The 18,940-nt window shown below is 58.4% G+C and overlaps 2 protein-coding genes across 5 annotated transcripts; both read right to left on the bottom strand.

Annotated features, from left to right (window-relative positions):
- Nucleotides 1-1,634: 1,634 nt before the first annotated feature.
- DNAL4 (dynein axonemal light chain 4) lies at nt 1,635-5,934 on the bottom strand. 4 transcript variants are annotated; one of them, XM_050712688.1, is made up of 4 exons: nt 5,867-5,934; nt 4,870-5,085; nt 4,004-4,087; nt 1,635-2,773 (listed from the first exon to the last, which is right to left on the bottom strand). In XM_050712688.1, the coding sequence occupies exons 2-4, from the start codon at nt 4,939-4,941 to the stop codon at nt 2,609-2,611; spliced, it is 321 nt and encodes a 106-aa protein (XP_050568645.1). In that variant the 5' UTR covers nt 4,942-5,085; nt 5,867-5,934; the 3' UTR covers nt 1,635-2,608. The 4 variants fall into 4 exon arrangements, with proteins under 4 accessions (XP_050568645.1, XP_035407549.1, XP_035407546.1 ...); XM_035551656.2 differs by having other exon boundaries at nt 4,870-5,082; XM_035551653.2 differs by lacking the exon at nt 5,867-5,934 and adding an exon at nt 5,181-5,549.
- A 4,149-nt stretch (nt 5,935-10,083) lies between these two features.
- On the bottom strand, nt 10,084-17,004 carry NPTXR (neuronal pentraxin receptor). Its single transcript, XM_035551807.2, has 6 exons — nt 16,999-17,004; nt 15,816-16,412; nt 12,296-12,518; nt 11,908-12,152; nt 11,355-11,534; nt 10,084-11,243 (listed from the first exon to the last, which is right to left on the bottom strand). The coding sequence occupies exons 1-6, from the start codon at nt 17,002-17,004 to the stop codon at nt 11,019-11,021; spliced, it is 1,476 nt and encodes a 491-aa protein (XP_035407700.2). The 3' UTR covers nt 10,084-11,018.
- Nucleotides 17,005-18,940: the final 1,936 nt, after the last annotated feature.

Below are 18,940 nucleotides of genomic sequence, written 5' to 3'. Positions count from 1 at the left end.
AAAACTGTCAGTTCTGCAGCAAAAGGAGGGTGAAACTCTCCTTTTTATAAGGCACAGGAGCCAGCACAGCATGATTCAACCTGCAACGGGCAGGAAAACTGATCCTACTGAATATTTGCTTGGGGCCTTGACACACACAGCTGAATTTTATGCTTTTGCATACAACAGGCATTCAGACCAGCTAAAGGGGGTTGGCTTCTTTGTGGTCACTTTCCATAGGCAAGCTCTTACCCTCGGAAACAAAAATAACCTGCCGGCCTCCTGCGAGCCACCTCACGCTTACCTCGGGGGAGCTGCAGCGCAGGAGCTACCTCGCTGCGAGTTCACACCTAGCTCACCTCCATTTGTTCGCGTGCTCGTGCTTCGAGGAGGCCGGGGACTGGTCAACGTTCACTCGTTGCAGGTGCAGGTCACGGAGACATTGGCTGTGGTCAGCCGGGGGCCACCCAGATAACGGGAGGCGGCGAGGCCAAACGATTGCACGCTGAGGTAAGCGGCTCCCTCAATCCCTGCAGGTCAGCACGACCCTGGGGAGATGCCCATGACCAGCCTGCCCGTGCACAAGCACACAGCAGTTAATTATTCATTAGCAGGAAAGAAGCACGATTGAAGAGACTACATATGGCCGAGGGTATCGTCGTGCTCCAGCAAAGGGCGTTCCAAAGACCCGGCTTTACCTTTCCCTCTGGATCTACAGATAGAAAAGGCAGGGGAGGTGGAAAGCCTTGGAACAGAAAACCAGCTTTTCCACCTGCCAGCTGCAGAAAGTGCCAGTCAACAGTGCTATTTTCATTTAAATGCAGCCAGCTGGAGCGAGACAGACAGAGTAACCACACCAAGAGGAAGCTCAGAGGATTTGGAGTCTTCCAGACTGCTCGACAATCCGGGCACCGTGCTCTGCTGTACCGAGCAGATATCATGGTGCCAGTCACCTGCTCTGCCTACCTTGCAAGTCCCTTCCACTTTTCCACTTGATCAGTAAAGAATCACGCGCGAGGATGTGGGGCCCGGCCAGCACTGATGGTGTAAATTTGAAGTCATTTCTAGTGGTCTTCATATTACTTCAATTCCTGCCTTATCACAGAGCTCCTGACATGCTGAGATGGCAGACGGACATCTTCATCATCACGAGTTTGAGAGGAGGAACTAAGGGAATTGCAAAATCCTCCACCAGTTTGACCCACTGCAGGCACTCATGCAGAAAGGTCTTTCAGAATTCAAGTAGGGACTGGGCTACAGCCTCTCATAAAACATGAGCAGTCACCGGTACCGCTGTTGGCCTTGGAGGAATGTCCAAAAGCCCAAAGCAGCCACAAATGCCAGACCCCAAAGGTCAGAGTAGAGGCACCCTGGCTGGGCAGAGGACACGGGTACGCTCCTCTTGCTGCTACTCAGAGGACTTGGGTCAGCAGCACCGCAGACCTGGCAACCTTCCTCAGCACCGTGGCTTGCACGGAAGTCAATGGGGGGGGGTGGGGGGGTGAGAGTGCTTCTCTGGTACCTAGGAGTCACCAGGGTGAGAGACCTGCCGCCGGCCTTCGCCTCAGCTACACCGCTGCTTGCTTACTTCCGTGTCTCCTGAGCTATTTTGTCTTCCACGTCGGAATTTTCACTTCAGAGCAAACACAGGAGAGGACAATTTAGTATATTTTTATTGTAAAAAACCCCACAGTTCCACAGATTTATATAAATAAGCCACATACATAACATCCAATTACGTTCATCCTCCAACACTGACAGCTTTAAAAGATGAAACGGGCTAAAAATGCAAGTCCAAAAAGACGTTAGGTTTCTGATGACCAAGTGATATCTCACATGGAGCCTCCTTCCCCTGCCAGCCTCCAAACAAGATGCTGCAAGTACACAGCACTTGCAACACCCCCAAGAACTGACAGGGAGCCATTCAAGCTGTACGGAGAGTTCTCACCCACTCCCCAGGCATCGTCAGCCGCCTGTGTTTTAACGCTGTCTGAGCGTGCGGGGGGTGAGAAAGGAGGGGGCAGCTTGCAGAGCAGCCTCCTACGCCCAGGCAGCTCAGCTGTCCTCCCAAATCGAGCTGGGGAGGGTGAAACGAGCCCGCTTCCCCACAGCTAGCACCTCCAGGGACAACCCAAAGGCACACCCTTGACACAGCCCCGTCTGTGCAGTCATCTTGCAAGGGAGGAGGAAGAAGGCGTTGTTACACCAGTGTTCGGAGAGAGCCACACCATACGGAGTGGGGAAGGCAGGGAAGAGAGGAGACAATGCGGAACAAGTGGGAGGAGAAAATGTAGGGCTCGATAGCACCTTTTCTCTTTTGCTTCCCCCCTCCCAGCGCTGCTGCGCGGCTTCGCAGTGTGTCGTGAGATTACCTATCCACTGCCTCTTGGGCTCAAGTGCCAAGGAAAGAGCCACAGGCAGATGAGAAATCCCACGAGCGAGGAAGGAGAGGCAAGTTTAGACCCATATGCACCACCTATACGCATCCCATGGAACTGTTACATCGGTACGAAAAAAAACCTCGACGTTTTAGCTATTAAAAATAAAGCCCCGCCTCCAGGTCGTACAAAACCTGCGAAGAGGAGGAAGAAATCTCTTGTACGCAGCGGGTCTGGGAGCTGGCCAGACGTCAGGAGCACTTCCAGACACACACAGCCAGGCTGCCACCGAAGAACATGTACAGCAGATTCTTCACCTCGTGCGTGATCTCAAAGCCAAAGCCTTCCCCGATCACCACGTGCCAGGAGGAGCCAAACTTCTTGTCCATCATCTCTTTGATCATCTTGGCAGCACTCTGACAAATATTAAGGAGGTGAGGCAGAGCAAGCAGTGAGTTTCTGTGCAGACAACCCCCTGCGCTTCCCCTCCCTTTACCAGGGTTCTCAAGCCACAGGCAGCAGGTAGCGCGGCTGCGCTGAGGGCACTGGAAGCACCCCAGGGCTATGCCGAGGGGGAAAGCAGGTTACTGTGCTTTCAGCAGCCTCCGACACAGCAGCTTGGAGAAATTAAGGAGCTGCATCTAGCAGCCACTTCGGCTCCTGCTCACACAGTCTGAAGCAAGAGTTCTTTTTGAGACGGTGGCGGAGTTACACTGGGTGCAGCGAGCGCGAGAGGAGATTCAGGTCACTAAGCTGCGGCTATTTTTACAGGAGTCCTTCCCCCCCCCCCCCTTCAAGCTAATTACCAAAACACTGAAACTAGGCTGACTTTCAAAAGGCTTGCTTCCCTGAGATCACACCCTGCCTGGTCTCGAAAAGGAGAGAGGAAGATTTTGCAGTGATGTGCAGTGTCTCGGGCAGGAGGGGACAGAAGGGATCTCCTGCTCTGTAGCTTTGCCTTGCTCCAGCACAAAATCCCGTCGGCAACAAGCAGTCTGTGCCCTGCCCGGGGAGCAAGGTGTGCTTTCGTTCATCTTTTGAAAGATGGATGCGTAAGTTATGGTCTTTAGTTCTCAAAGCTAAAGGCACTCCCCATTTACATGCTCTCAGTAATTTCATTCCAGAGGATGAAAGCTGAGAGGGAAGTCTAAGCAGACTGTACCTAAAGGTTCAAAGGCCTGCATTTGCTCACCCCCGAAGTAAGAGCTTCCTGCCCGCTCTGGTGGGGAGGGTTTTGCTCGACACTGAAGAACGAACCTGCATTTTGGGAAGGGCCCTCCCCACACAGTTCTGAAACAAGCCCTCGGGACAGAGAGCATCTTAGGAACAGAGTGGAAGCACGTCATAGGCAAGGCAGGATCGGGAGGAAGGTAAGGTTTGTGAGACAGCATCACTACGTGACTCATCTCTGCTTCCTGCATGAAAGCAGAATGCTATTACAGGTCCTGCTGACAAAGGCAACCAGATCTGAGATCTAGCCAAGCTGCCTCTTTCTGCCCTTGCTCGGCAGAGGAACAGAGTAGTGTTCCTGAACTGACAGGCTGTCAGCGTCTGACTCCACTCTGCCCTACAGCCCCAGCCCCAATCCTGCAGATTCCCCGAGCTGCAGCAACTGAAGGCCGTCCTGACTGGGACTCGGCCGGTACCTCGTTGTTGGTGGCGTACTTCTCACACGCCGTGACGCACAGCTCCATGGCCTCTACGCGCATCTCCTCCGGCATGTCCGTGTGCTGCAAAGAGCAAGCAAGCCAAATTAAGCAGAACAATAGAAGCTAGACACAAGACAGCAGTAAGTGGCCTCTACGCTGCCCATGCTGTCGCTGGGGCTGAGGCTGCTGGGCAGGGGCAAGAGGCAGCTGCTCCTTGTGATGTTTGCTTCAAGCAGCGGAGCACCGCCAGCAACAGAAGCTTGTCATTTCCACCATTTCAGAGAACGATAGGTATGAAGATGGCTTATTTACAACTTGTCCACGCAGAATCGTTCTCTACCTACATTAAGGCTAGCATTAAGCAAGCACAGCTTAAAGGAGGAGCTAAATACGTCTGACAGTTTTCTTGTTACGAGATGAAGGGCAAGAACGTTAGTACTGCTCCTACCGTTGTCCTTCATGGTTGCTGTAAGCATAGCAAAGTCTAAATGACATAGCCTTTGCCTCCTTTTCTGCTATCTGGCTGGCTAGCACGATCCTTTACTCCAGCTCCATTAGAAAAAAAAGCTGTACTTAGTATCCTGAACACGGGAGGGGACTCCAAAGGCAGCACGTTCAGCCCAATAGATGGATCACTTTGCCCCCGGCTGACAGGGGAACAAGGGTGCTAACAAATTTCCTCAACAGAGGTCAAGGGCAGGCAGGAAGCAGCGGCGATGACTGAGATCCCGACCCAGGACTGTTAGCGTGCACTCCCAGCAGCTTGTCAGTGGGAGAAATTCTGCTCTGGAAGGTTGGTGAGAACGAAGGCAGAATTTCACACCTGCAACACCGGTGGACACGCAATCCACCCTTCTTCTTACCCTAATCAGCGGAAAGCTGTGAAGTCGTTTATAATCAGCTTCCTCCTTCTTCCCCTCCCCAGTGTCGGCCATGGTCCTTCCCCACGGACCGCAGGAAGGGACAGAGGGCCGGGCTGGAGCTCAGCAAGGTGCTGCAGTGCAGGCGACTCGGAGGAACGCGGCTCTGAGGACAAAAATGGACCAGCAGCAGGGAAAAATTCAGCCCGGAGGACACTGCTTAAAAACAAAAGACAGGAAGACAGCTTTGAATTAAAACAGAAAGCTAATGAAACCATTATGAGAACGCTGTTCCTGCCTTCACAGTTACTTACTGTATTTCAGCACCTTTTCACACGCTGTGCACTTAGTTCTCGCAGCGCATTAACGCAAACAATCGTTTAAAACCTAACACTTTCCATAAACGAGCCTTCAACAGCACAGCACTTCCCAGAAGCACCAACGGAGCTTGAGGGACGAGCAAAGCCGGGGCACTGCTCCCAGCAAGCGATGAGTACGTCAACCCTCGTGGCCATCATTTAATGCCAAGAGGACACTATTGCCTGCAAGGGCTTGAAACAGTGCACCACGAGCAAAGCGTAAGTGAATTTAGGAAGAGGATTAGTGTATACAAGCACATAGAAATACCCCGATCTGTTCTGGGGTAGTTAACTCATGCGATTCACGAACGTTTGCCGAGCTGGGGGCTTGGATATTGGAAAACGCTGGGCCACTGCTGCGTGCCCGCTCACCAGCCGGCCCCTACCTGGGCGCAGCACCGCACGGCCCGCACTCGGAGCCCTTCACCACCGCCCTCCCGCGCGGAACGAGGGAAACACCCCCCCCACACGCGACCCCGTGGCGGCCAGCACCCGCTCCCCGCAGCGAGGCAGCCGCCACGAGGCGAGCCTGGGGACAACGGGACAGGGCCCCGCAGCCCCGGGAGGCGGGGGCCGGGCGGGCCCCGGGGCGGGGAAGGGGCCGGGAAGGGAGCGCGGCCCGGCCCCGGTCGCGGCCTCACCTGCGCGGCCCGCAGCGGTTGCTAAGGAAGTGCCCCGGCTGTCTTAGCAACCGGCGCCGGAAGTCCCGCCTCCGCGCCGCCCATTGGCTGAGAGAGCCGGGCCGCCTCGTCCTATTGGCGGAGGGGTGGCCGCGGGGCGCTGGGGGGGGGGGGGCGGCCCTGCTGGGGTTAATTGGGGCAGCCTCATTAGGGCCGGCCTCATTAAGGCTTCCCGGTGTGCTGGGCAGGGCTGAGAGGGCTGGGCTCTGAGCCTGGAGGGACAACGTCTTGTTGGCCTAAAGCCACCGCGGGGAGCGGTTCTGATCTCCAAATAAAGATATTTGTTTCGATAAACGCCTTGTGTTTTAATTAGCAAATTATTTATATAAATAAACAAGCGCCTTGTGTTTTAATTAGCAGCAATAAATGGTGTTACGTGGGTGTGGGTGGAGAGGCAGCCGGCTGTGTCCTTGCCTTGCTGCAGCTGGAGGGAGGAGAAGATGGCCCTGGGGTCTGGAGAGGTGAGGTGGGCTCGGGTCCTGCAAGCAGACCTTGGGGGTCTGCGGTGCTATTAGTAGGAAATTAATCCAGGCAAATTAGTCTGAAATTAATGGGTGAAGAAGAATCAAGCTCCTGGATAGCACCAGGGGAAAAGGCTGCTATTCCTGGGCTGCCAGGCACGATGCCTGGGTTTCCATCAGGGCGCCTTCTGGTCATGGGGGACAGTTCGTGTTCGTGAAGACTTCTGGCTGGCGTGTGCTTGAAATGTCCTCGCCGCTGGCTGCCGAAAGAAGCGATCGATTTTCTCCGAGACAGAAAGAAGAGGAGGAGGAAGAAGCTGGGCGTTCTGCTCTCCCCTCACCCCGATCTCCAGGCTCGCCCCTACAGCTGCAGGGCGGCTGGCTGCCCTGTTCGCCCAGGTCCCCACAAATCCGAGCAGAGCCTGGGGCTGTCGTTGCAGTGGCCGGTGCTGGGAGGACAATGCTGCAGTGATCATTTGTCTTCCCGTCTGCCTTCACCGCTGCCACTGACAGGATGCAAACGCTGCCTCCCGTTCCCTTCGCTTTTACCGCTGCAGTCCCATTTGTGGGGTTGGTGCCGGTTCTACCTCCTTCCCCTTTTCTACAGGCAGTGGCCTTTCACAACAAGGCAGGCACAGCACTAAAATTGTCAAGAGAGAGATAAAAGCTGGGAGATCATCCTTTTTCTCTTTTTTTTTTTTTCCTTTTTTCAGAGGAGATAATTAGGAGCAGAATCTCTGCGAGGAAGAAGATCTTTCCATCATTACTTTATCTCCAGACAGCTACTCTAATCTCTCCAGGGATACAGTGCTTTCAAGCATCGTATTCTTTCTGTGTTTTTCTTTCTTTTTTTTTTTTTAATGCTTTAATCCCTATGTAGTTCACCCACTTTTGCTACGAAGCAGCAAGTCGGCAAGAGCCGCTGTTTATGTGCGTGTGTGTCCATTGGCGGCTGTGTGTGAGAGCGCATGCGCCTGCGATTCTGGCTTCAATTAAACACGCTTTGGTTTTGATCAATGTGGGTCCACAGGGAATGCTTCCCGAGGGAAACGCAGACACTGTTTGTAAGAATAATTCAGCGGCAGCTCCTAGGTTAAAGCTGACAAAACCAGCCAAACCTAAGCTCCAGAGGGGCTGAGGTGAGGAGCTCCGTGTTCCCCGTGGTTGCGATGGGTGATGCAGCAGGGCTGTGATGCAGGGATGGAGGGAGAGCATCAGGTGGGCCCCTTCCCATCTGTGATGGCTTAGGAAAATGTGGGCAGCTTTGTGCCTGAGCCACTGGGAGCAGGGCTTCTGTGGGCTGCGCCTTTGCAGGATCAAAGCCACCCAACGCTGTCTTGGGCCGATGCAGGTGTATGGGGGGGTATTTTCCATACGGAGTGGCCTGGTGCCCAGCTGTAAATGAAGGCAGTTCTTTGGCAAGGCTCAAATTCGCACCTCTGGCTGGGTAACAAACCACGTTAGAACAACACCGTGTTGCTGTTGCACAACGGTGTCAGGTTGTGTCGTGTTTGCCGTTCTCCTCAGCTGGGAAATGGCCACCGAGCGATAAAGTCACCGCAACAGCAGCGACCCGCTGGAGCACTGCACAAGCCTTGGTGAGCTTCCTGCCCGCGGGAGCGAGCGGTGCAGGCTCCCGGCAGGATGCAGAAGCCCGGGGAAGCAATTAAGGCAGCCTCCCATCGCTAGGACAGGGCAGATAGCAGGGCTTTTTGTACTGTCACCTGCTGGGGACACGTGCAGCCCGGCTTGGCTGGGTCCAAGGGGGATGGAGGTTGGCATGGCACGGAGAGACACAACCCACAAGCCCCAGTTGAGGTATCCCAACTCCCAGTGTAGGAATTTCAGCATTTTCTTCTCAAACCTCATAATTAATAGGTTCGGCCCTTGGGTGGGAGGGTTTCCAGCCTCCGTGTTTGCCCTGGTGATCTCGTTCTCTGCACAGCGAAGTCCTTTGGGGGGAGGCTTGTTTTGAGCCTGACTAAGCTCTTGGTCTGCTGGAAACCCCGCGGCAGTGAGCATCACAGTTTAGCAAAGCATCTCTTCTCTTTCTACATCTTTAATTTCTCTTTTATTTATTTATGTATATTTTTTTTTTTGTCTCTTTTGAGAAGAGGTACCCGGACACTGAGCAGTACCCAAGGCACATATCATGGCCACAGCACGCTCTCAGCACAGCTGTTGAACAGCTCCTTCTTTAATCCTCCCAAGAACGATTTTGTTTTCCCCTGTCTCGGTGCACAAAGCATTGTTTTTCAACAGGCTGTCCTTAGAGAGGCTCAGGTCTTTTCCTGAGTGGTTATGTTTAATTTAGAAGCTAGCAATATCTGTAAGTCACTGCAATTACTCCTTCCAGCCAGCAGCACCATCGATTTGTTACCTCCTACTGTCTCCTCCAACCAACCAGCCTTTTAAGCCCTGTAGCAGGTTTTTGGTTCTTGCAGGGCTCAGATAACCAAAAATTGTACCTTCCTGCTCTTCTTTTCCACCCAGATGTGGAACACGCAGCCGCAGAGCGTCAGGGCTGGGGCTTGCCTCTCCCAGGAGGGAAATCAAATATTTATTCCTGCTCTTGATTCCCCGTCTCTCAACCAGTTTCTAATCTCTCCATAATGACTTTGTTTCCTTAAGAGCCTTATGCAGAAGAGTTTGCCGTAAGCCTTTAAAATGCCTGCGTAAACTATAGCCAGCCTTCCTGTGCCCCCCATACTGCTGAAGTGTCCCCAAGCCTTTGGGGACGTATCTTCAGGTGAGAGCCCCAGCCTGCTTTGTGGCATTAAATATCTGCAGCGTGGCCAGCAGGAGCCATGGGGACGTGGCTCAGCTCGGTGTCCCCACCAGCACCTGGCAAAGGCAGGACCCAGCGGAAAACTGGAGCCTCTCTGCTCCGTTTTCCCCAAATATCGGTGAGGTTGTGGCCCCGCTAGAGGGGACAAGCATCCTGCAGCCCCGCGTGCTCCAAGTGCTGTGCCTGCCAGCCCTCTCCTAGCCAAGCCTCACGCGTGGCTCGCTCAGTAACTCATTACCAGCGCTTAATTAGGCTCCTACACCGCGTGAGCTCCTCGGCACCATGGGCTGACCTGGAGGCAGGGGTTTCCTGCTGCTTCCCTCTCCCTGTGCTCGGGGCTGGGTTCCTCCTCCTTGCTCTGCAGTGGGGTGGATGAGAGATTCCCGAATGGTGCCTTGCCATGCAGCGATACCCAAACCTTCCCAGTGATGTTTTGGTAGGGGTCTTCCATCTCCCTCCGGGTGCACATCCAGTACCCTGGGGATTTTTCCTGGGGGATTTTTCCTTCTTTTTCACCCGAAAGCAGCACAGGGCTCGGGTTTGCAGCCCGCCTCCCCTCCCGCCGCACGGCACCCCACAGGAGGCTCCGACAGAAACACCACGTTTATTGTCCACAGCCAGCGTTACAAAAGAAACGTCCCGGCACGACACGGCCACGCGCAAGCGAGCGAGCAAGGTGGGGGGGGGCACGAAGATCACAGTGTTTCCCACTTGGCACAGGGGCTGCGCTGTGTCCCCACCACATCCCCCCCTCCCCGGCGGGCTGTCCCCTCTGTCCCCCTTGTCCCCAAGCCACGGGGGGGGGGGGGGGCAGCTGGTGCCGAAGGTGCAAAGTGGGACTTTTTTGGGGTTGGGGGAGCACTGGAAGCTGGACACCACACGAGCGACCATGAAACCCCCCCCCGAAATACCCCCCACCCCCCAGCGCGCACACACACACACACGCACACACACGCACATATCGAGACACCGGTGACCGCACGCGTGGAAACATCGCACCCGCAGGCACCCCACGGGGAACACCCCACCCTGGCCCCGCTCCGGCCCCAAGGTCAGCAGCTCCCTTCGCCCCAGCCCCGTGCCACCAGTGTCCCTGTCCCCAGCCAGCTCAAAGCAGGGGACCGAGGCACAGGCGAGGCCAGCAGCCCCCTGCGAGCAGCTCAGTGCCCAAAAGGCCAGGGGGGTGGCAGGGAATACTGTCCCCGTGTCCCTTTTCCTTGCTTTTGCTCCATTCTCTCCTGCACCCCGAATAGGACGGGGGGCATGGGGACGAGGCTCTGCCCCTCTTCCCCTGCCTTCTGTGTGGGCACTGGGGCCCCAGCACTGGGAATGCTTAAAAATAAATAAATAAATAAATAAATAAATAAATGAATGAATGAATAGCCCCCCACAGGGCTCCTTTCACCCATGGGGGGCCTACGGCGCCTGGCACACTTGACCGGAGAAGAGCTGAAGGGGAAGAGGGGAGGATGCTGATGGCTACCAGCAAACAGCTCGGGGCCCCGTGGGAGAACAGGCTCGCAAAACCAAATATCAGGGCGATAAAAATAAACAGGTGAAGGGGGTGCCCTGCTCCCAGCTCCCGCAGGGCCCACAGACACGACAGCCAGCGTATGGCACGGTCCTGCCAAAACAGAAATAGGGCAAGGTGGGGGGGGGACAGCATGCCAGGGGGGGTGTGAGCCGTGCCAAGGGGCTGCCACGGGACCTCCCTGCACGCCGGCCCCCCCGGGACGCTGCCGTGGGGGCATGGAGCATCGTCCCGTTGTGGTGGTGGAGGTGGTGGCGGGGCCCGTTGGTCTGGGAGGGGACAAAGGGGCTTTTCCTGCGGTCCGCAGGCACCTCGGCGCTGGGGGGGGGCCGCTCACGCCTTCCTCCCCTCGTCACAGGCGGTGAAGGCGCCCTTGCTGGCCCCCCCAAAGACCTCCACGGCCTGGTCGTCCCACTGAATGACGTTGCCCTGCAGGCGGGAGGTGCAGTTGGCCAAGGCCAGGATCTCCGCCGGAGCCAGCATGTGGTCCCACACGCCGAACTGCGCCAGCTCCCCCACGAAGGCCTGCGTGGCGTCAAAGCGGCCGCCCAGCGTGTCCTGGGGACGGGGACGGAGGTCACATTAGCGAGCAGAGAAGCCCCCCTGGCCCTACCAACCAAGGCCCCGTGCTGAGAAACCCCTGCCCGCGCCCCACGGGCCGGCGGGTACCTGCTCCTGGCCCAGGATGACGACGCCCTGGGGCTTGATGGCGTGCCACGAGGCCAGGTTCTCGCCCGCGCCCCGCTGCTCGCCGTCCTGGTACGCCGACCACTTGCCGTCCCGGGTGGTCCACGCCACGCAGATGTGGTGCCAGGCCTTGTCCTTCAGGCTCAGCGGCAGCTGGGCGACCTTTGTGTGGAAAGCAAGAGCTCGGCACTCGACGGGGCTGCCGGAGGACCCCTGTGTCCCCCAGGCCCCCATCCCTCCTGTGGCAGCACCCTAAATTCTACAGACATCCAGATCTGCTGCTTCTCCCCCTGAAAACCCACCCCGTAGAGCTGTCCTCCCCATCCTCCTCCTCCACGACCCTTCCTCCCATCTCTTCCTCCTCGTGGTCCCCCATGCCGATCCCAGCTCTGCATTTCTCCAGGCCAGGGTGGTGCAAGCACAGGGAACGGGGACCAGACCCGGTGATGCCCGGGGGACCCTTGGGAGCACAAGGGATGGAGGGAAGGGGACGAGGGAAGGCGCTTCCCTCCCGTCCCGCTCCATCTGGGCTGACCTTGTCATTGATGAGCAGCTCCAGGGGGTTGGTGCCCCACTCCAGCAGCACGATCTCGTTGGCTTGGCTCGGGACGGAGTAAGAGAAAGGGGTGCCGAGCCCCGCCAAGGCCTTGGACTTCAGCCACATGCAGATGGTGAAGGCGTAGAGCTCCGGCAGGCTCTTCTTCATGCGGGCGTACATGTAGTTGTTCTGCACCGGGATGGTCACCTTGAAGGCGTCGGGAGGGCTGTAGCCTGGAGCTCCTGCATGCCAAGGACAGGGAGGAGAAGAGGAGGGTCAGGAGCTGCTCTTGGGGTGGGGACACCCACCCCGGAGCTCCCCTGGAGGCGCACCTTGGGGTTGGCATCACCCCACGCTGGCTGGTTCCCCGTCGGGCAGGACTCACCGTGCTCCAGCTCCGCCACCCGGCTCTGCAGGGAGTTGAGCTCCTTCTCGATGTCGTGCTGCTGCTGGCTGCGGTCGGTGTTGGCGGCCTGCCGCTCCTTCTGCAGGGTCAGGATCTTGGAGAGGAGCTGCTCCTCCAGCTGCTCCATCTTGGTGTGCAGCGCGTCGCGGGCGAGCGCCGGGGCGGTGGGCACCGAGCCGTTGGTGCGGGCCGGCAGCTCCTGCTGCGCTCGGACGTAGAGGGAGAAAATTCAACATGGTGTCAGCACAAAAGGTTAAATGCACAGCCCCAGGGGCTTCTCCAAGAGCTTTGTCCCCATCAGCCTCATCATTACAAAAAGGAGCTGGCTGCCTCGGTTACCCTGAAGGACTTTTGGCTGCTGCGGAGGCAGAGCAAGACCAGGGCGCACAGCAGCTCGGGCCATCCCGCCGCTCGCTTCGCTGTTTCGGCACGGCCGGTGCCGTAGCATCATGTCACAGGGCTGCAATCCTCTTAGCCCGGCTCAGCCCCTGCGTGGGCGCGTGCACGCGTGCCGGGTCAGGCAGGTAGCTCCCCGACGGCGTAAAGCCAGCGTCGCCCATCTGCTGGCAAAGCCCCAGCCGCCGGGACGCGTGTAAGCGGTGCCACGGAGGAACAGGGTCAGCGGCCGTGACCCCGTCCCGTGGGGACACGGTGACACCCCCGCCCCGCTTCCCCGCTCGCACCTCCCCGCCGCGCCGAGCTGCCCTGGCTGGAGGAAAGCCAGGCTTGGCCGTGCAGGATGCGGCCGCCGCGGATGGGAACGGCAGGGGGAAAGCAGCAGGGAGAGGAAGAGCGGAAGGTGGTGTTGGCGTGAGCGCAAGTGGAGCCGGACCAGGAGGGAACACGCTGAGGCTGGAAGTGAGGAGATGCTGCCAAGCGCCAGCGAAGCTCCGGGCTCGGGAAAAGCCTCCAGCGGGGACTGCCAGGGCAAGACCTCCGCAGGTTTTGCAAAGAAAACCAAAGCGGAGAAGCAAAAACCAAAGGGGAGGTTGGGCAGAGAGCATGTGCCAGCCCCAACCAGCAGGCACACGCCAGCTCTTACTGCCGGCTTTCTCCGGGATGCCCTTGCGGAGAGAAAAACCTCTCCCAGGAGGGAAAAGCACCCGGCAAAGGGCACCCTGCCTCCGGTCCCCATAACAGAGAGAGGGGTTAGCCCGGGAGCAGTGCCGTGGGTACACGTTAGTCACGGCCCCGCGTGTGCTCCCCTCCGCCGCGCCTGCAGGCTGCGACTGCTCGAGCCGGGGGCTGGACGCCTGCCTCCCTGCTGCACGCCCAGCTCCATCTGCCGAGCACCAAAAAAGAAAAGACTGGGCACTTCTGTCGCTCCCGCTAGCCCCCGATAGCCTGCCCTACATTACTCAACATGGGATGATCGCTGGCTTTTTTTTTTTTTCCTCCCTCTCCGTAACTTTTCTTGCTCTGTCTTTCTCACTTCTCTCGCTCCGTGGCATCTCCTCGCGTGCCCTCCTGTCCTGTTGGGGCACAGCCCCCCCAGGCTGGGCTGCCTCTCCTTAAAAAGCATCCCCCCCCATCTCCCAGCGCTTTTTTCTCCCGAATTATTCGCGAAACTATTAATTACGGCCGTGCAGCTGTTATTTACCGGCGGCTTTCGGGGAGGGGAGAGGGGGGAGCGCCTCCTCCCCGGCTGTTCGGTGGGCGCCCGGCTTCCCATCTGCCGCCGCGCAGGCAGCAGGGGAGTGGGCAGCGGGTGCGGGGGAGGCTCGCTCGGCGCTTTTTTGGCCACCGGAGCCGGCGAGGAGATTGAAGGCTGCCAGGTAATATTAATCACGTTAAATGTCAGTGGCTGGCGGGGGGGCGGCGGGGCCCGGCACGCACTTGCTCAGGCTGTAGTCATTGTTCGGCAAATGCACTTTCATTTATGTAAGGAGATCAGAGCCGTAATTTACTAATGCATCAGCAAACCTGCTCCCCAGGGCTTCCCCTCGCGCCCCGCTCACCTTAGCTGCTGAGACGAGGAGGGCAGGGACGAGGGACGATGCCCACCGTGGGACCCCGAGCGGGGTGTGCGGGGAGCAGCAGCACCCACATCAGCTCCGTCCCCTTCCCCGCACCCATCCCACACCGGCACAGCTCCTTTGCAGCCCCTACCACCACGGGATGGTCGCTGCTTTTCCTCGCAGGGGAAAAGCTCACGGCACATTTCCATCACCCCCGAGTCTTGCTCAGGGCTCTCATCGCTTGGGTGCCCCTGCCTGTGCCCATCGGCCCGCTGCCGGCAGCCAGCTCATTGATCGCCAGGCTGTGCCCCTCCGAGGAGACATCCTCCTCCCTCCCAAACCTCTCCATTTCAATTTGCAGCAGTAATTAAAAGCATGTAAAAGGAGCATCTGGCTCCCCGGCTCGGTGTGCCGAGGCGATGCGTCCCAGCGTGCGGATGTGAGCACATGCAGAGAGCGAGGGGGGAAAGGAAAAAGGGAGGAAAAAGGCCAGCCACGCTGTGCCGAAGGAAAAACAAAGAGAAAGGCATTCGGGAGACATTAGGGAGAGGTGACGGACGATGCTCCTTGGTGAGGCATGGTCAGGGAGGGCTCCCCGATGCGCCCACCCGTCCCCTCACCCATGGGGGCACGGAGCCTGCCCCGCTTCCCCCAGGGCAAACCAAGAATCAAATGACCTGATAGGTTTTGTATCAATAAATCGTATGTCTTACAGGGCCCAGGTTATATCGATGGTCTTCTGCCAGCCCCCCAAAGCATCCAGCATTAAGCCTTGTTGACAAAACCATGGACATCACCTTCCCGGGACGTTTTGCTTCACCCCGCTCCCCAGACCGAGCTCAGCCAGGATTCCCTCTCCCTCCTTCCCCCTTCCATGGTCCACCCCAGTGGGAATTTTGGGTGTCCTCGAGGTGCTGCACAGCATCCTATGGGACTGGGTCCCCCAAATGTCGCGTGCTCCTTGGGCACGCGTGGATGTGGGTGAGCCAGAGCCCCCCCATGGCCTGCGGGACCCCGCTCGTGCGAACCCTTCCCTGGGGACGGTGCTTTGTGGGGAATTAAGGGGAGGTGGGCTTTGCTGCTGGGGCTGGGAGAGGGGCTGGATGCTGGGGCCGAGGAGGACGGGCAGCAAGTCCCAAAGATGCCTCCTTCCCCTGCCTGTGGCCTGCTGCTGCGGTGAGGGGGCAGAGGGGCAAAACCAGCCCCGAAACCGTCTGCTCTGCCCCGAGGGGGCCCGAAGTCCCCCTGCAGGCAGTGGGGAGGGTGATGGGGACCCGAATGGGAAGACCGGGCGGTCGAGGACTCGCAGGTGGCACTGGCCCCGGTGCACCTCAGGGGACAACGCGCTGGATGGAGCCCCTGGAAGCAATGCCCCGGGTAAAGCAGGCGGCTTCCTTCCAGCGGCTCTCGTGCGCCCTAACAATCAGCCTCTGCTAACTCTGCTCCCCCAGAACCGCAGGCCCACACCGACTCACCTCCGCGTACGCTCAGGGCGGGCTCCCCCCAGCCCCCCCCCGTCCCCCAGAGCCCCCTCCCCGCACCTCGATGCGGTCGATGCGGTCCTGGAGGGCTCGCACCGCCTCCTCCAGCTCCCTCACGGCGGGCGGCTCGGCGGGGGGGTGCCCCATGGTGCCGGGCCTGGGGGCGGCCCGGAGCCCGGCGGCGGGGGCCGGGGGTGCCCGCAAGCCCCCCTCGCAGCGGCTGAGCTTGCCGGTGAGCTCGCGGATGGTCTCCTGGTCCATGCGGATCCGCTCCTTCTGCTCCAGCGCCGTGCGGCGGAGCTGGGCCGCGGCGCTGCGCAGGGCCAGCAGCTCCTCGGGGCCGGCGGCCGCGGGGCCGGCGGCCGCGGGGCACTCGGCGCTCAGCGGCGTGCACACGAAGCGGCTGAAGAGAGGCGGCGGCGAGCCGGGGAGCCTCGGGCCGGCGCTGGCCAGAGCCTCGGCGGGGCCGTGCAGGGCCCCCAGCCCCTTGTCGGCGGGGGGGAGCAGGGCGGCGGCGGCCGAGTCATTGTCGGCGGAGGAGGAGGAGGAGGGTGGGGAGGAAGAGGCGGCGGTGCCGGCCGGGTGGACGCTGGCGATGATGCAGATGATGGCCCCCAGGAAAGCCAGCATGCCCGCCGCCAGCAGCACGGCCAGAAACTTCAGGGTGGCAGCGGCGTGGGGGGCGCGGAGCCCGAGGACGGCGAGAAAACGGAGCGGGAGGGGACGGACGGACGGACGGAGGGAGGGACGGACAGCCCGGAGGCAGCCGGCGGGGACGGACGGACGGACGGACGGACGGACGGACGGTACCGGCAGCGGCACCAGCACCGGCGCCGGGGCCCCGCGGCGCCGCCCTTATATGCGCCGGGCGGTGCCGCACGCCCCGCGCCGCCCCCGGCCGCCCGCAGCCTCCCGGTGCCACCCCCCCACCCCGGCCCGCCCCGGGGCGGGGTCCGAGCGGCGGAGGCAGAGCCCCGAAGCCCCCCCCCCCCCAAAAAAAAAAAAAAAAAAAAAAAAAACAGCGCTGAGAAAAAATGGGGAAAAAATGGGAAAAACTGGGTTAGGGAAGGGGGTGATGCTCAGGTAAGCATCCAGCCCCAGCTCCGCCTTGGCTCCTGCCAAGCCTTCAGCCCGTCTTACCTGGGGATCCGCAGGGCCTGCATAGCGCACACGCCCGCTCCCAGGCCGGCTGCCTTTATTTCCAGGTCTCGCGTCCCAATAAACGTGTCTCGTGTCACCTCACCCCCATTACGGGGGCTGTCTGCGCCAGCACCCTCAAGCAAAACCTCACCGATGTCCGTGTGTCCCATCCAGCCTGGCATCCGCCTCTCCGTCCTTCCTGCTCCAAAAGACGCGGCTAAGACGGCTTCATCGGCAGCGGGAAGCGAAAGAGCTGCCCCAGGACGCCCCCACCGTTTTTTTGGCACACCACGGGGTTGAGGTGAGCCTGGCACAAGCAGCACAAAATCTTGGCCGCGCTCTGCTTCGGCGGGCAGCGATCCCTGCCAAGAGCACATCGTTTCTGGAGAGGGCTGCCCCGGGGCTTCGTGAGCCGCGGATGCTGGAGATGCTCCCCGAGGCGGCAAAAGAAGGTTCCTCCCCCAGCAAACCCATCTGGACAAGAGTCATGTCAGGGAACAGCAGCGTTATGGGGATTTTTGGTCACTGGTCACCTCACACGGCGCCAGGCACTGGCAGTACCTAGAAACTACCCAGCAAATATTAAGTCACCACGGTTCGCACCATGGTTCTCCCATTCCAGCCCTCGTCGCCCCAAACCACCCCCTTTCCCCATCACAGCTCAGAACAGAGCAGGCATTTCCAGTTGCCCCCGTCCCAGCTTCCCCCCAGACCCCATCACAACCCCCCCAAGAACAACAACCACATTTGGAATGTAACAATTTATTGGGGTTAATTTTTTTTTTCCTTTTTTTTTTTTTTCTTTTTTTAACTCCCCATTTCTGGCATTGATACAATATTCAAGAGCAGCAGAAAGAACAAAATGTACAAGAATACAAGAGTAATTAGCACAACCCCCACCCCCAAAACCTGGAGCAAACCAGTTTTCTTTGCGGGAAGCGCCAGGGGAAGGGGCGATTCAATCGCCCCTCCGGTGGCTGTGCCTCCCACCCATCCGCTCTAGACAGAGTTTAGCCAGCTGGGAACTGGATTAAAAACAAAACAAAACCAAAAAAAAAAAAACAACAAAAAACAGAACAAAAGCAAACACTATTTAAAATGAAAATTGCAAGACAAAAAAAAATATATAGATATACAATTCATCCGTGCACAATTCTTAAATGCATTTTTTTTTTCAAAATAAAAAAAAAATTACAAGATACATATTTAGGTTTGTTTTAAATTAAAAAAAATGACCCCCTTCACTCAGTATGCCAAGTGAGGGGAAATGAAGAGACAGATGGGGTGCACCAGAACCACCAGCACTCTAGGAGTTAGTTCTGCCCTTCTCTAAGAGAAAGAGTAAGGCTCTGGTGCTGCCAAAACTCAAGCGCAGGCAGGATCTGAAGCACCCGAGTACCACAGAGCTCAGTGGGGCAACTTTTGCCTGCTTGGCGTTGAAAGAGTTGCAGGAATCTGCAGGATTCGAGCCTAAGCTTGGCACTGGGGAAGGTGAAAGGAAGAAACAGATGAGGCAGGCCCCTGTCCTCCACCACCACCGGACAACTTTCTACCCAAAAGGGAAACAAACAAGAACAAAAAAAAAATCCCAAAGTAGAGAGAGAGTCCTCCGTTCTTGAGGAGCAAACGAGGCTTCACGGCAGGGGATAGGGGAAGAGGAGGGGAGGACAGCAAACCAAGCTAACGGGGGCAAGAAAGGGGCACAGCCATGACGACTTTTTCCTAACACGAGTCATCACGGAGATTTTATTTATTTATTTTTTATTCCGTTTGAGAACTTGACCTAAGACCACGTCCTCCTCCGCAGCCAGCAGGCCCGGCTGCAGCGGGCTCGCCCCTTCGGCCACCTACCTGCCGAGGAGAACCTACCTGCCACACCTCTGCCCGGGGGGCAGCCTCAGCCCCTGCACACCAGGGCAAAGCCAGAGCCCCACGGAGCTGGGAACAAAGCCACGAGAGCCGGGGCTCTGCTGGGAGTTGGCTCTTCAGGGGCTCGTCCCGACCGTGCCCCTTCTCTCCCCGCAAGATGCGTTTTTCGAGCTGCT

The sequence above is a fragment of the Cygnus atratus genome, chromosome 1 (assembly GCF_013377495.2).
Source record: "Cygnus atratus isolate AKBS03 ecotype Queensland, Australia chromosome 1, CAtr_DNAZoo_HiC_assembly, whole genome shotgun sequence".
NCBI lineage: Eukaryota > Metazoa > Chordata > Aves > Anseriformes > Anatidae > Cygnus > Cygnus atratus.
Note: the sequence above shows the minus strand (reverse complement) of the source record. Positions and strands in the feature narration are given on the sequence as shown.

Bases quoted from the DNA above. Each gene is read 5' to 3' on its own strand.
- NPTXR (XM_035551807.2), bottom strand. The intron at 12,153-12,295 runs GTGAGTCCTGCC...CTTGGCATGCAG, and splicing joins GGTGGCGGAGCTGGAGCACG to GAGCTCCAGGCTACAGCCCT. The intron at 11,244-11,354 runs GTACCCGCCGGC...CCCCGTCCCCAG, and splicing joins TCATCCTGGGCCAGGAGCAG to GACACGCTGGGCGGCCGCTT.
- DNAL4 (XM_050712688.1), bottom strand. From the start codon at position 4,941: ATGGCCGACACTGGGGAGGGGAAGAAGGAGGAAGCTGATTATAAACGA. The intron at 4,088-4,869 runs GTAAGAAGAAGG...TGCTCTTTGCAG, and splicing joins ACAGCTTTCCGCTGATTAGG to CACACGGACATGCCGGAGGA. The intron at 2,774-4,003 runs GTACCGGCCGAG...AATATTTGTCAG, and splicing joins AGTACGCCACCAACAACGAG to AGTGCTGCCAAGATGATCAA.